The following is a 16,371-nucleotide window of genomic DNA, read 5'->3' as shown; positions in this document are numbered from 1 at the left end:
GATGACCTCATTGTCTTATGGTTTTAAATACCATCCATATGCTCCCAAATTTTTATCTTCAGCTAGAATCTCTCCCCTGAACTCTAGACTCATACTACCAACTACGTACTTAACATCTCCACTTATATGTCCAAAATGCAGCTTCATCGTAAAAAGTCAAAACAAGGCTCCTGGAGGGCGAGATAAATTAGGAGTTTGGGATTAAAATATACATGCTACTATATATAAAATAGATAACTAACAAGAACCTGTATAGCACAGGGAACTATGCTCAATATCTTGTAATAACCTATAACGGAACAGAATCTAAAAAAGACCAGCAGGACCAGCAGTCCCCTGTATATATACAACTGAATCACTTTGCTGTATACCTGAGACTAAGACAGCATTCTAAATCAACTATATTTCAATAAAAATTTAAAAAAAAAACAAGGCTCCTGACCTTCTCACAAACCCACTCCTCTACAGTCGTCCACATCTTGGTAAATATAACTCCAACAATCACATTGCTCAAGCCAAAAACATTGAAGTATTTTCTCTGTCTCTCTTTCTCTTCTTTCTCTCATATCCTATGCTGAACCCCTCAGCAGAGCCCACTGGCTCTACATTCAAAATGTTTCCAGAATCTGACCACTTCTCACCAACCCTCAGCAACCTCATGTCCTCCCTGGATTATTGCAATTGCCTCCAAGCTGGTCTCCAGGCTTCCATTTTTGCACCACTTTTGTCTATCTTCCATCCAACAGCCACAGGGAGCCTTTAACACATGCCAGATCATGTCACTGTTCAAAACCCTCCAAAGGTTCCCCAACTCATTCAGAGTAGAACATAAACTCTGCAATGGCCTATAAAGCCCTACACTATCTGGCCCATGTTGTTGTGTCCCAGTGCCAAGAACAGTGTCTGGAACATAGGATGCCCTCAATAAATATTTATTGAATGAATGTGGTGTAAATCCTTTGTTTATTATTTCATTATTTCACCCTTTGCTGCTGATTCTCAGGATCTTTCCCAACAGGCATTCCAGGAAGACAGTATTGAAATTTATTTGAAACCTTTATGCCAGCTCTGCACTATACTCTTGTATCATATAAGATCTTGGAGGGAAACAAATGACATGACCCAAAAGTCTTAATAGAAAAGAATTTAGTGAAGGGTCAATTTACAGAGGTGAGGGCAAGGTTGTTGTGGGCAGCCACTGCACATGAATTTGTATAGCTCCAAACTTCAGGCCATCTCTCCTTCTGACAAAGTGGACATTAAATGTACTGCCTGAAATTCTGCCCACTGAGAGGACTTCCCTTCACCACTGTCTTTCAGGGCCACACCTGAATGTAAGCAACTGTCTACTTTTGACTGATGCCAGCATACCTTAGAGACCCATCTGAAAATCAAGACCATACACTTCCTCTCTCTGTTAACTGTTTATAGAAAACTTCTCCATGAAGGCATAAGTATGATCAGAAGAAGAAGCAGAAAACAATAAAAGTAGGAATCTGAGTCACCTCCCCACACTTTTACTCATGCCTTCTGAAATTTCTAAGGCCTGGTCTCAAATGTACAATGTTCCTTTGACAGTGGAACGCTGGCCATGCACATCCAACTATATGACTTGCTATAGATAACACCCTAGGTTGCATTGTCACTGGGTGATCTATAGTCTGAGTTTTAAACCAGGGCCCAGTGGCAAATCAGGACTGATTTTCAAAGAGTAAATAATCGTTAGCAGAAGAGGTATGTCCTTACTCCAACACCCTAAGGGTCTTTCCTGTAATGCTCCTTCTGGGGCTCCTGTCACACCCTTCTCTGCCACAGACAATCTGAAATTCCCTGGATTTATGAGTCATAAGGCCCAAGTAGACAGGCGACTTTTCCCCAGAGCCTAGACCTGCTGCAGACCCCTTCCTTGCTCTGGGCCTCATTCAGAACTGTCAGCTTGGGGCTTCCCTGGTGGCACAGTGGTTGAGAGTCCGCCTGCCGATGCAGGGGACGTGGGTTCGTGCCCCGGTCCGGGAAGATCCCACATGCTGCGGAGCGGCTAGTCTCGCGAGCCATGGCTGCTGAGCCTGCGCATCCGGAGCCTGTGCTCCACAACGGGAGAAGCCACTAAAAAAAAAAAAAAAAAAAAAAAAAAAAAACTGTCAGCTTTATGCCATACCCAATAAATATTTTGCTGTACTACACCTAACTATGATGTATGTTGCCTCCAAAATCCAAACAGCTCTTTAAGCATTGTGCCTCTTCATGGTAAATATGCAACATTCCCCAGATCACTGGTTTTCAGCTTCTCCCTACCTCTAATAGCCTAGAAATTTTACCTATGTTGCAGGACCCTGAATTTTTGGAAGACTTCTTTCTCTGCCTCTGACATACATAGGTCTTACTGAGGCATTTAGGGAGACTGCTATTTCTTGTGCGCCAGTAAACATAATGTCATCAGTTTAAAGGACTACTTTGATATTCTGTGAGATATCCAGATTATCTTATGAGAATCAGAGCAGGAAAGCTGATAATATCCCTGAGGCAAAACAGTGAAGGTGTATTTCTGTCATTATAGTTGAAAATGAATGGATTTCAATGGTCTTTAAGTGACTGCTACAGAAAGAAGGCATGTGCTAGATTATTAGCTGTAATATGCTGTACCAAGGGCTGAAGCATCTTTAAGTCTTTGAAGGTGCTCTATTCTATGCACATTCTCTAGCAAAAAAGCATTGCTTTAAGTTTACTATTGTAGGGGGGAACATGGTGGGGCAGGCACAGTTCAAAGGACTTCCACTTGGCCCTTCCTCCCATAATTTTCCTCACTCCATGGTCAAGGAACCAGTGTGGAGACCTTGCTAATTACTAAGTATAGGTTTTCCCACTATACATTCTGAAACTAGAGAAATAACCATTGGATAGGACTTACAGATTCACTGTGAGATGGGCCTGAACCAAGATCCTTCTTCTATCACCTGAACTCCATAAACCCTTACTCTGACTAGTGGACCACAATGGGGTTTTGGGTCCCCAAGACTAGTATTAACATGAGACAGTATCTAATAATCCCCCAAAGATCAAAGAATATTTTCTGTTCACCATTCATAGTCACCCTGGCAAACGGCTACAGATCTCTCTAGGGAAGGCTTAAAGAAGTGATTCTCGAATTTTAGCATACATCAAAATCACCAGAAAGGCTTGTTAAAATACAGATTGCTAGGCCACTCCCAGAGTTTCTGATTCAATGGAGTTGAGGCAGAGCCCAAGAATTTGCATTTCTGCCAAGTTCCCAGCTGATGCTGATGCTGCTGGTCCAGGGACCACATTTTGAGAACAACTGACTAGAAGAAAGATCTATAGAGTCCACCTGTGAAAAGACTCAAGCCTTCCCACCCCACCCCCCCACCATCCAATCAAGGAGCTTCAGGTCTGGGGAACTGATTTAAGTCAAGGAAATGGGTAAGAAACTGTAAATCCCCAATACAATTTGAATCAAGTTTCTCCCTACCAGGCCTAGGCATTTTACACTTATATGGGTCAGTAAGTTGTCCATCTATTTCATTACTAGGAAAACTATGATCAATTAGCTACCACCACAGGTCCTTATGGGCAAAGCACAATGATTACCACTTGTCCCTGCAGCTTATTTAATAATTTAATTCATCCTATTGCTCAGAAGGTGAGCATCTAGACTCTACCACTCAAAGATTCCATTATTCTCCTTGAAATGAGATTGCCCAGTCCCAAGAGAACATCTCCCATCCTCATCTCCTGCCTACTAAAGAAACCACTACAGGGCTTCCCTGGTGACGCAGTGGTTAAGAATCCACCTGCCAATGCAGGGGACACGGGTTCGGGCCCTGGTCCGGGAAGATCCCACATGCCACGGAGCAACTAAGTCCATGCGCCACAACTACTGAGCCTGTGCTCTAGAGCCCGCGAGCCACAACTACTGAAGCCCACGTGCCTAGAGCTCGTGCTCCACAGCAAGAGAAGCCACCGCAACGAGAAGTCCCCGCACAGCAACGAAGAGCAGCCCCCCCCACTCGCCGCAACTAGAGAAAGCCTGCATGCAGCAACAAAGACCCAACACAGCCAAAAATAAATTTTAAAAAAATAATAAATTTATTTTCAAAAAAAAAGAAACCACTACAGTGCTTTTCATAGTTAGTGTTCTCATCACCAGTGCTTTTCTTATGGCCTTGGAGAAGGAATTATCTTCCTGGACCCTTCAGAATTAGTGGTTGCACATAAGAGGGGCCTCCAACATTCCCATCTCTGTAACCTTTGCACTCTTTCCTCTGTTTTGCTACTCAAGGTGTATTCTGAGGACCAGCAGCATCAGCATCACTTAGAAGTTTGTCAGAAACACAACATCTTGGACTTCACCCAGACTTACTTAATCAGAATCTGCAGTTTAATAAGACCCCCCCCTGTGAATCATATGCACCTCAAATTCTGAGGAAGACTGTTCTACAATATGCCAGTGAGGTTCTAGCACCCCAACCTCATTGATCACAGGCCACTGTTGAGTCCAGGCTTCCAGTAACCAACTCAACAGATTATTAACACCATTCCCAGGTGCTCAGCTAATATAGTAATACCCAAATCCTGGATAAGGGCATACATATCAATAAATTTGTCCACACTGGTCCCCGAGATTCTCCCAATACGGTTGACAAGTTCTTGCAACTCCTTCAGTGTACACGTTATTGTTCTTGGAGCATATCTTGTACATTCCCATCCAGGCTATGTTAGAATCAAACTCGCACTATGGGCCTGGAGGCTATGAAGGGTGGTGAGGGTGGATCCTGAAGAGGACCCCTGCATGCCTTTTGCCAGGGAGTTATTAAAAATATTTTTTAATGGATGGGAAGGCTGGATCATTCATGGTTTGCAGGGGGAGGAGTGTTCTTCTGCCAGCAAGGAAGGTTTAAGGGAATTAAAAAGTCCAAAATTCTCAGCTTTGTTCATCTCTGCCTAAATGTCCCCATCCCAAGTCTCAGAGTCCTTCTCCTTCCCAAGAGTGCGCTCATTCTAGTATTAGGAATACGGTGGGGTTGTGCATTTATCCAGTGTTGCAACTCTACCACACATACAATCAGTTTTGGGGCTTGATCCATAGCCATATCTGCCATGTGGCTATGGATCACATAAATTAAAGATGACTTAAGAATTCCATAGTGAAGGGGGATAAATTAGGAGGAGAGGGATAAATTAGGAGCTTGGGATTAACAAATACACACTGCTATGTATAGAATAAATAAACAACAAGGACCTACTGTAGAGCACAGGGAACTATATTCAATACTTTGTAATAACCTATAATGGAAAAGAATCTGAAAAAGAATAGATATATAGATATACATGTAACTGAATCACTTTGCCGTACACCAGAAACTAACACAACATTGTAAATCAACTGTACTTCAATTAAAAAAAATTCCATAGAAGTTGTCTGAATCTCTACCCATAACTTGAATTAGAATTTCATGTTCTTTTTTTTTTTTAACCTTTACTGGTTTTTTATTTTTATTTTTTTTTTTACATCTTTGTTGGAGTATAATTGCTTTACACTGGTGTGTTAGTTTCTGCTTTACAACAAAGTGAATCAGTTATAGAATTTCATGTTCTTAAACTTCTCTTTTTCTTACGTAATTGTGCCAGCACAATCAGAAACAGGCAGCCCACCAAACCATATATGTAATGACCCTTTGAAATCACCATTTGCGGCCATAGCAATTAAGTACCTGAGACATTTTATCTCCTAATGTCTTTCCCTCCATCAGCATCCCACACTGCACCTCACTTAGTGATAGTCTTAAGTGATGGTGATGCTTCTTCATGTTCTGGATTTACTCATGTCCTCTCTCCCCATGCAAGGAGGTTTGTGCACTCAGCAAATATATGAGCAACGCAATCCCAGGATCCCATTTTGGAAATCTATTTCCTGGGATGTCTTCTGGTACCATTTACTGTATCAGTTAGGATCTTGGCAGGAAACAGATGGCACACTCAAAAAAAGTCTAACCAGAAAGATTTTAATAAAGGGGCTATTTAAGAGGTGGGGGTCAAGATTAAGGAACCAACAAGGAAGAGTGAGACACTCAGGGTTCAGCAATAGTGGGAAACCATTACCATACCAAGGCCTGAAGGGGCCAGAGGAAGGAACAGTGTTTTGGGAGCCTCAGAGATAAACCCACGGAGAGGAGGCAGCCCAAAAGAATCTAACTGTAGATCAGTGGTTCTCAAACTTCAGCATGTATCAGAGTCATCAAGGGTGTGTTAAAATACGGATTGCTCCGGTAGGTCTGGAGTAGGACCTGAGAATTTACATTTCTAACAAGCTCCCAGGTGATGCTGATGCTGCTGTCCGAAGACCACTCTTTTTTTTTAATTTTTTTTTTTTTTTTTTTTTTGGCTGCGTTGGGTCTTCGTTGCTGCATGTGGGTTTTTCTCTAGTTGCAGTGTGCAGGGGCTACTCTTCGTTGCAGTGCATGGGCTTCTCATTGCGGTGGCTTCTCTTGTTGCGGAGCACGGGCTCTAGGTGCGTGGGCTTCAGTAGTTGTGGCATGTGGGCTCAGTAGTTGTGGCTCGTGGGCTCTAGAGCACGGCTCAATAGTTGTGGCGCACGGCCTTAGTTGCTCCACAGCATGTGGGATCTTGCCGGACCAGGGCTCAAACCCGTGTTCCCTGCATTGGCAGGCGGATTCTTAACAACTGCACCACCAGGGAAGCCCCCAAAGACCACTCTTTAAGAACAACTGCCACAGAGTAAATTATTCACTGTCAGAACTATAGCAAGATGAAGGATTTGGAGAATTAATACCCCAACCCCTCTCTCCTACCACTGATCTCCTGCTGCTGCCTCCCATGGCCAAGCCCAAACAGAAGCTAAAGGATAAGGGATCCTGAGTAATACTGTCTGTAGAGGTCACCCTTCTAGAGAACAGAGCAGGGTAGAGAAGAGTAGAGAATGGATGGGGGTGGGGCAACAGAGAATAATCAGAACCACCATAAAGACAAGGATCCATGGAAAGATGGAGAGATAGATGCACTGACAGACACCTGAATAAAAGGATAGAATAATAATAATGGTTAATATTGAGTGTTCATTGTGTACCAGCCTCTAAACTAAGGGTTTTGCTCAGATTACCTCATTTAATCCTAAGAATTAAAAGCTATTACCATTCCTCTTTTACAGATAAGGACACTAAGACACAGAAACTAGATACTTTGCACATGGTCACACAGCTAGCAAGTAATGTAATCTAAATCCCAACCTAGGCATGCTATGTGTAGAGCCTCACTCCCCTGTGCTGTTGTGTGATCAATGGCAGACAGGCAGTGTGGGATGGTAGGAAAGAGTGTAAATCTTAAAGATGCCTCAGTTCAAGACACTTATTTCCTTTGTGACCTTGTGCTCTGAGCCGCATTCCTTATGTGTTAAAAGAGATGATAATATGAAAATAATAAAAACTACTTCCTAGGGCTTCCCTGGTGGGGCAGTGGTTAAGAATCTGCCGCCAATGCAGGGGACAAGGGTTTGAGCCCTGGACTGGGAAGATCCCACATGCCGCGGAACAACTAAGCCCGTGCGCCACAACTACTGAACCTGTGCTCTAGAGCCTGCGAGCCACAAGTACGGAAGCCCGCGCACCTATGCTCCGCAACAAGAGAAGCCTCCGTAATGAGAAGCCCGCGCACAGCAACAAAGACCCAACGCAGCCAAAAATAAATAAATTTATAAAAAAAAAACAAAACTACTTCCTAGTTTTTTGGGGAAAGTTAAGCAAGGTAACAGTGGTCAAGTCCTTGGTATGAAGTCTAGCACCTAGTAAACAATCAGAAATACTATTACTACTATTATTATTAATGGATGGAAAGAAAAATAAGTCAGAAACTTATGAGTGAAACACTCTCCCATCCAAAAGAGGGTTCAGAGCTTGGGTAGGGATGGGTGAATGGGTGTCCCACATATTAATTTCTCTTCTGAGGACTTCTCTTCTGATCTATCTCCAGTTTTTCTCATAAGGATGGGAAATCACTTGTCCCCTCCCCCATCTGTCTATTCCTTGGAATCTGGGGATTTGTGTGAATATGAGCTGGCCAGCCCCCTCTCCTTAGAAATCCCCTCTTGGTTTCCAGGATCCAGAGGAAGGGAAAGATGAAGGGAGTTATGCCAGGCCAGGCTCCCTCCAGCTGTTCTGCTGACCCAGGTGCTGGGCATATGAAAATGGTAACTCGAGAAAGGGACAGTGCTGCTGAGTCAGGAGGTTGAATCCCAGAGGCCTGAGATGTGGGAAGAGGTGGTAGGCCTCCTTCCAAGGAACATTCCCTCTCAACTCTGCTTGTCTCAAGGGAGAGACTGGTTCCCAGACCATGGATGGGCAGGCACTGTAATGACGAGGCTACCCCAGGCTCCACGGTTGTTCTGAGGGCACCAGGGAGTCTTCTTCATCACCACCAGCACCAGAGAGAAGAACCACAGAGAAGAGAGTGAGGATAAGGGATAAACCTAGGGAAGGGCACACAGCTCCTCACTCGGGCCCCTCCATCCCAACCATCATCTAGAGGCCAGCCCTGTGGCTGATGACACAAATGCCACCAGGGAGGTGCTAGTGCAGACTCTCTCTCTGGAGCTGACAGCACAAGGTCCCCTTCTCTTGGCCAGACTGCAGGCTGCTTAGGTTCTTAGAGCTGAAACCAAGGAAAGCAGAAGAGAAGAAAAGAGGGAGGGCAGGGTCAGTTTCCGTCAGAAAGAGGGGGGCAGAGGGGAATCCACAGAATGGACTTGGAGGGGAATTTCTGAGCAGAGAAAGTGAAAGTTCCGGGCCATAAATGGGTGGAAGTGGCAGCTTCCTCCAGCTTCGTCCACTCTCACATTCCCAGACCCCTTCACATCCCGCACTTCTCGGCACTCTCACCCACTCCCAGCCAGGCCTCGGCTTCACACAGACTCTGCCCAGATTCACTCACGCTCACAGCTTGCTGGCAGTCAGCCTCCGCTCATCCTCCATGGCATCCCATGCAGCTGCACTGCTAGCCCTCAGCCTGCTGATTCTCTGGACCTCCCCTGGTAAGGCTGAGGGGAGGCTTAGGGTGGGGGGCAAGTAGCAGAGGTGTCTAGGGCTCAGAATGCTTGACGCTGGACGCGAGGGACTCTGTGAGTTAGGATTGCATGTTTCAGTGAATCTGGGTTGTGCCCCGTGTGTGTGCCTGTGAGTGGCGGTGTACCTGGGTCCCTGAATTCCCACGTGCATCTGTCTCTTGGTGTATCCAGGGCCTATGACTACCCCCCTCTCTTCAGGCTCTATTTCCTGCTGCCTCAGTTTCACAGGCGGGAGAGAACAGTATATACTTTCTTAAGGTGGAGAGAATGGGAGACACTGGTCTAAGAAGGGTCAAAAAATTTAACAGTGGTCAAAAAATTTAACAACTCCTAAGATCTGCTAATGCCACCCTCCTGTTACCCACCCCACCCCCTTCCCTACCCCACATCCTTCCCCCAAGTGACACTGTAACCAGCGTGAACTCTTCATTTGTGGGGAATTTGAAAGGACTTGGGAAAGAAGTTGGGGTGACCAGGGCAGCAGGAGGGCATTTGTGGGGCTCAGGACAGCGGTCGTTTGCCGAACTGCTTAGAAGTGCTTCAATATATTTAGTGAATATCAATCAGGTCTAGCTGCCGCCACACACAGACAGGCATCCTTAATGCCAGTGAGGGCTGTGGCCTCCATTCCTCAGTGTCCCTGTGTCCTGACACTAATCCTACCCCAGCTCTGGGAGATGCCAACGACGCTGAAGACTGCTGCCTGTCTGTGGCCCAGCGCCCCATCCCTGGATTCCTGGTGCGAGCCTATCGCTACCTGCTCATCAAAAATGGCTGCAGGGTGTCTGCCGTTGTGTGAGTTGCGGGACAAGCCTGACTAACCTCACCTCCTCCATCAGCCCCTGGGGAAACCCACCCCCACCTTCTTATCTCTCTTCTCCTTGCCAAACCCAACCTCTGCAAGGAAGCCCCTGAAACAGGCTCCTAGGTGTGGTCCCCAGCCGCTGCCCCTCACACCAGGGTCTGCCAGGAAGCTGGGTTCCAGGGCTCTATTTTCTCTGACCTCTGACCTCTGTCTCCAGGTTCACCACACTGAGAGGTCGCCAGCTCTGTGCACCCCCAGACCAGCCCTGGGTGGGCCGCATCATCCGGAGACTGGAGAAGAACTCAGCCAAGGCAAGCCTGGCCCTCCCCAGCCCTGCCTCCTCCCTGCAAGCCCCTGTCCAAGACCCCAGCTCATGACTTTGCCTCTCCTTCCTCCCCCAGGGAAAGCGCTACAGCAGGTAGCCCATGATAGCCCCAGAGGGAGCCCTGTGTCTGAGGGAAAGAATGTGAATCACTGAAGCCCTGGGGAACCAAGGACCAGAAGGGAGGACCAGGCCTCCTGCTCCCCTGCACCAGACCTGACCCAGCTGGGGCGGGGCAGGAGTGTGAGTGTGAGTGTGAGTGTGGATGAGTGTGGTGGAAGCACAACTTCTCCATGCCCAGACTGCAGTGTTTCCAATAAAGCCCAGCTGGTACCCACGAATCCGTCTGTCTGCTCTCTGTTTGCTGTCTGTCCAGGAGGACTGTGATAGGAAGGGGGAGGTGGAATGGCCAGGTTAGTTTCCACCCTGCAGCCCAAGCAACGTCCTCATTGACCTCCACCTAATATGCTGTGTTCTCAGGATCAGCTCCCATGATCAGGGCCCCACCTCACGTCTCCTCACAGCCCTATCACACTCCACGGCTCAGCAGCACTAAACCTGTGCCCGTCCCCTGAATGACCCAAACTCGCTCAGGCCTCTGAGTTTTTGCCCTCCAGGACAGGTGCTCAAGCATCCAGATGTCTCAGGGATCTGGTGTCACTGGGGGTGGGGAAGGGAGTTGTTGGGAACCAGCTCCCATGGCTGGAGGAGGGCCAGGAGGCCCAACTCTGTTGCCTGGGGGGAAAGAACCCATCCACCCAAGCCATTCCCTCTGTCTGGAACACTCTTCTCTCTCTTCTGCCTGCCTGGCTTCCCATCTGGGTCTGGATGACTCCTCCTTCAGGAAGCCTTCCCTGACTCCACACTGGGTTAGGCAGCCTCCCTCCCTCCCAAGCTCCCAGGGCCCTCTGCTCCTCTCCTCTTGAAGCACTCAAGATGCTGAGTTATAATTGTTAGTTTGTCAGCCTTCCTGAACAGGGATCTTGTCTATTTTGGTTTCCACTGTCTCCCTGGTATGAAGTACACGGCTTGGCACAAGGTAGTCACTCAATAAATATTTGTCTTGAGAGCAGATAAATATGTAAGAAAAGGGTCAGCAGCCAGAGGTGAGGGCCCATCTGTCCATATAGAATCTGACCTCCAGTCCAGCCCTCTTCTCTCACCCAGTCACTCTGGGCCAGGTCCAGCCCCATCTGGGTCCACGTGGCAATCCTGGGGCCATGCTTCTCAGGGATACTGACAGACAGACCTGGGAGCCAGAGGTCAGAGTGGGAGAGGAAGGAAAAAGGAACAGCCAGAGAGCTGGGGAGATTCAGCATGGGGGGACCCCCACCACCTCATAGCCACATGGGTTCCAGGCAACACTGAGACCAGAGGAGTCATAGGGAAGGAGCCTCAGCTCTGGGAGACAAAAGCCCTCGACTCTTGGAACATCTCACAAGACTGCTCTGGGAGGAATGAACTCCTCGTGCCTGGGATATCCTCTGGGAAAGCTGGCTGGTTGCCCAACTATGGCCCCTAAGGGTCTGTCCAGCTGGGAGCAGCAAGTCTGTGCCCCTGGGGTTGGGATGACAGCTAGTACACCAGACTGAGTATCCTCACCTGGGAACAGGGGCCACCGCTACACCGTATACCTAATCTGGTAACAAAAGCAGGCCTGGGCAGGCTTGGGCAAACTTGGAAGGGAAGCAGCAGTGAGGGGTTGTGCCAGCCCCTCCTCACTGAGCTGAGAGCATAGCAGCTTCTTCCTCACCTCTGCTCCTAGGATGAGGTGTCCAGAACCTCAGATAAATCAGGTCTTGGAGTCACAGGAGTGGGTGGAATGGGGAAAGTTTGCAAGAACAACTGGTATAGCCAGGAAATTTGGCTCCACTACTTGGGGGAAATTACCCATTCATTCATGCATGCATGCAGCCATCCATCTAGCTGTCTCTGCATCCATTAGACCTCCACCCATCCATCCACCCACCCCCCACCAACTCATCCATCCATTAAGTCAGCCAACCATGGAGTTCCAGAGGTCATAGCTGTGGACACTCTTTGGACCTATGCCCTGCACCGCAGCAGGCAGAGGACAAACACAGGTGTGAGGAGGGGGTACATCCCCTCAAATCCTTCTGGGTCCCCAGCGAAACCAAGCAAAGTTCAGCCTGCCACAGAGGCAGAGACAAACTCACCCTCTGGACACTTGCAGAAACACACAGATGGAGTAGAGAAGGTGAGGGTGGGAGCCCTGAGGAGGTGCTACCAGGAGAGAGGCACCTGGACACCACCTCCCTGACACTGCCACAGGTTGGGGGGGGGGGCAGGGATGCAGGAACAGGTCATGAGCTCAATGCCCGGTCCCCAATCCCCCAATCCTGTTTCTGCCCCTGACTGTGCAACTCTGGGGAAGTCCCTTCCTCACTGCCCCCTCCAAGACCTTACTTCCCCCATCTGTCAAGTGGGGGATAGGGGACTTCATTTTTAAGAGCCCCTCCAAACAAAGACTTAATTCCTAAATCTTTGGATCTTAGGCTAACCCTCCCCAGCATTCACACAGTCTCCCCAAAGTCATGCACATTCAGAAACGTCCCCACTCGGACTTCCCTGGTGGCGCAGTGGTTAAGAATCCGCCTGCCAATGCAGGGGACACGGGTTTGAGCCCTGGTCCGGGAAGATCCCACATGCCGCGGAGCAACTAAGCCTGTGTGCCACAACTACTGAGTCCACATGCCACAACTACTGAAGCCCGCACACCTAGAGCCCTTGCTCCGCAACAAAGAAAAGCCACCGCAATGAGAAGCCCTCGCACCGCAACAAAGAGTAGCCCCCGCTCGCCGCAACTAGAGAAAGCCCGCACGCAGCAAAGAAGACCCAACGCAGCCAAAAATAAATAAATAAATAAATTTATTTATTTAAAAAATAGAAAGAAAGGAAAGTCTTCACTTCCCGGGGCCCCAGGGACCACTCTCTGGGAATAAAGGGGAAGCTGAGGTTCAGGAAGAAAGAAAATAATCTAGGTGCTGGTGAAGTGGCTGGAACAGCCCCCTGCTGGACCCTGAAGGCCTGGAGGGTGAAGAATTTCAAAGAAGCCTGAGCCCTCCCCACCTCTTCTCCAGCCAGTGCCTTTCCTCCCAGCTTTCTCCTTCCCTGTTTTTCCCACCCCCAGCCACCAACCCTCCCAGACACTAGGTCTTTTTCCCTTATCTCCCTGCCAGACACAGGAGGGCTTAGCCCAGCAACCTGTGACTTGTCCTGATCCACTTAAACATTCTCAGCACTCTGATTTCATCTAATCAACACCTGCCCTGTTTCACTATGATTCACTGACAAGTGTTGAGTCTTTATTTCAAGTTCTGACGGCCCTGCCTACCTGACAATGATGAAGCTGCCCGCTCTCTGAGGGGCGGGGTGGACTCCTAGCTCCCTAACCAGGATATGGGGGCCTTGCTGCCTGCCTCTAAGTAGACACCTTCCTCTCTCGGGCACACGGCACTTGCTACAGGTTTAAGGCGGGCAGCTGAGTGACACTTTCCTACCTGAAGTCCTGTGGTCTCATCAGCCAACATCTCCCTAAAGGGACCTGACATCCCTACTTAGAGAGCTTCCAGCCTTTTTGTCCACCCCTATGGCAGACAAAAAGCTTCCTATCCACGGGGGAATTCCCTGATGGTCCAGTGGTTAGGATTTGGTGCTTTCACTGCCGGGACCCCAATTCAATCCCTGGTTGGGGAACTGAGATCACACAAGCCTCTCAGCCCAAAAAAAAAAAAAGGCTCCCTGATAGAGTTCCCAGGGAACTGCCAACATTGCTCTGCCCAGGGCCTGGCACAGAACAAGGCCTAGTACACATCTGAGTAACAGAAAATGGAATTGAACATGACCCTTTCCCACGATTACCCCACCACCGCTCACACCTGGAGCACATCCAGTTCTCGGGATGGGGGCTGTCTCAGTTACATGGCTAAGTGTTTGGTCAGAGCCAGCTCCATATGGTTTTGATCAGATTTTCAGCATCTCATGTTCAATTTCTCGGCAAGCCTCCACCACATACCCCCTTCTCCGGCCTCCGGGAAACTCAGAAACAGCCAGAAAACCTTGGGAATAAGAGCTTCACAAGGGAGCAGGACTCCCAAGTGGGGAGTTTCCTCCAAGAGGCCCTCTATCAGAAGAAACAGGCACTTTTCTGGTCAGAGAACTTTCGTGATGGCCCCTGAGGCACTGTCCATGTGGGAGGACTTGGCTCTGTAGTACTAGCTATATCACCACTAGTGCTTACTAGGTGTTGGGCACTGCTTTAAGCACTATTATCATTCCTATGTTGCAGCTGAGGAAACTGAGGTACAGAGGTTAAATAACTTACCCAGGCTGGATGGCCGGTAAAGTGGCAGAGCTGGGGGTCCTGGCTGGGCAGACGGGCTCCAGAATCTGACTCTTAGCTACCACACATACCACCTCTCTGAGTTGATCCACCTCCTAAATGAAAATGGGAAATAGTACAGCAGGTGCAGGTCTGAGGAAGTGGCCCTCAGAGAACAGGGAAAACCATTCTTTTGAGGTGCTGACCATGTGCCAGGCTCCAAGCTGAGTCCTTTATGTGCATTATCATTGCATCCTCAAACAACCCTATGAGGTGGGGATCACTAGTCCCATTCTATGTATGAGGAAATGGAGGCACAGAGAGGTAGAGTGATCTCCCAAGTCCACTCAGCTAGTGAGTGGCAAAGCTGAGACTGCAGCCCGTCTGCCTGACGGGTAGCACTTAGGCTGAGGGCTGGGGGTTGGGATGTCCAGATGAGGTAGAAAGGCTTGGCTTCCTAGGAAGAGCTGGGAAAAAAACAAGAGAAGAAGCTGAAGGTCTCAGGCAGGACCCCAGTGCTTGAGCTCAGACACAGATATGCCCCTTGGAGGCCTCCTGGGCTGGCCTCTCCAGCAGAAGGGGAGCCTGTTTCCCCAGAGCCTCTAGGAGGAAGTGGGCACAGGTTCTCAAGGTCTGCTCAGGCCTCAGTTTTTCCAGGAGTGGAGCAGTGGAGAAAAGGCTCAGCCTACAACTATGCCCACCTTCTTACCTCCATTCCCAGGGGAAGAGCAAAGACCAGGACCTAATAATGTTGAAAGGAAAGGAGGAATGGAGGGCAGGGTTGGGATCCGGAGGGCAGGGATAGGGGAAGGACTAGGGGTCTGTGGGCGGGACTTCTGGAAGGAGTGGGCCTCCCAGGGGGCCTCTGAGCCAGCCTGGCTGGGGCCCCTGCAGGGCAGAGCTTCTGGCGACTGCAAGCGTCGGATCAGATCCTGAAGGACCTGCTTCTGAGGGCTGCTTCCATCTCCTGAGGGGCCAAGCATGGGGTGGAACCTCTGAGGATCAGAGTAGATGGGGGAGTCAGACCTCCCAGCCCACTTCTATTCCTAGGACCTTTGAGTCTTCCATGCTCCAGAGGGGAAGCATAAGACCTGAGCTGCCCTGGGCTCCAACCCGGCCGAAGTAGGATGGCTGTAACCGCAGCAGCTTCAACACTGCCCTATCAGACAACAGGACCCCCCCCCCCACCCACCACCCCCCAGAGTTCTGGATCTCAGAATCACACTCACTGGAAATCTGGACCCATTACCATCAAAACCACAATCACCTTGCCAACCTCATATCTGTCAGACCATCACTTCAAGGATCCTCCCCCAAGAGGAAGACACCCCTTCCTACCAGGGACCCAACACTGTTAAGTTCTCCATCAATTCAGGAATCCTGGCAGGACATCCCATCACCTATTGGTGTCCCCACTGCTGACAGGAGCCCCATTCATGTCAAGGTCCCCCCATTACTATCAGGCCACCATTCCTTTTGGGAAATCCTATCACTGTCAGGAACACCCAAGCCCGTCAGGCAGGACAGCAGCGATGCACCACTCCAGGAACACCATTTTCCATGTAGTCTATGTAAATGGCACCTCTTGGCATGGAGCCCTAAGTGTCAGAGCATCTGTTAACACAGGGTCCCCAATGGTTTTAGGGCTGCCATGACATAGAGTCCCAGCCCTGGCAAACCCTTGTGTTTAAAGTGATGCTACATCACTGTCTGGAACCCAGAAATAGTTATTCATGCCAGGCACTGTTCTGGGTGCTGACGGTACAATAGTAAGCAAGACAGATATTTTCTTGGGATTCAGGGAGCTGAAT

The 16,371-nt window shown here is 48.9% G+C and overlaps 1 protein-coding gene across 1 annotated transcript; it reads left to right on the top strand.

Annotated features, from left to right (window-relative positions):
• The first annotated feature begins 8,022 nt into the window (after positions 1–8,022).
• Positions 8,023–11,081, top strand: CCL19 (C-C motif chemokine ligand 19). The gene is made up of 3 exons (XM_024753855.1): positions 8,023–9,058; positions 9,760–9,886; positions 10,114–11,081. Exons 1-3 carry the CDS (start codon positions 8,821–8,823, stop codon positions 10,271–10,273), a joined length of 525 nt encoding a protein of 174 aa, XP_024609623.1. The 5' UTR covers positions 8,023–8,820; the 3' UTR covers positions 10,274–11,081.
• Positions 11,082–16,371: the final 5,290 nt, after the last annotated feature.

Source organism: Neophocaena asiaeorientalis, unplaced genomic scaffold, assembly GCF_003031525.2.
Source record: "Neophocaena asiaeorientalis asiaeorientalis breed wild unplaced genomic scaffold, Neophocaena_asiaeorientalis_V1.1 scaffold220, whole genome shotgun sequence".
Taxonomy (NCBI): domain Eukaryota; kingdom Metazoa; phylum Chordata; class Mammalia; order Artiodactyla; family Phocoenidae; genus Neophocaena; species Neophocaena asiaeorientalis.
This window is presented reverse-complemented; position numbering and strand designations above follow the sequence as displayed.

Bases quoted from the DNA above. Each gene is read 5' to 3' on its own strand.
- CCL19 (XM_024753855.1), top strand. From the start codon at position 8,821: ATGGGTGGAAGTGGCAGCTTCCTCCAGCTTCGTCCACTCTCACATTCC. The intron at 9,059-9,759 runs GTAAGGCTGAGG...ATCCTACCCCAG, and splicing joins GATTCTCTGGACCTCCCCTG to CTCTGGGAGATGCCAACGAC. The intron at 9,887-10,113 runs GTGAGTTGCGGG...CTCTGTCTCCAG, and splicing joins TGCAGGGTGTCTGCCGTTGT to GTTCACCACACTGAGAGGTC.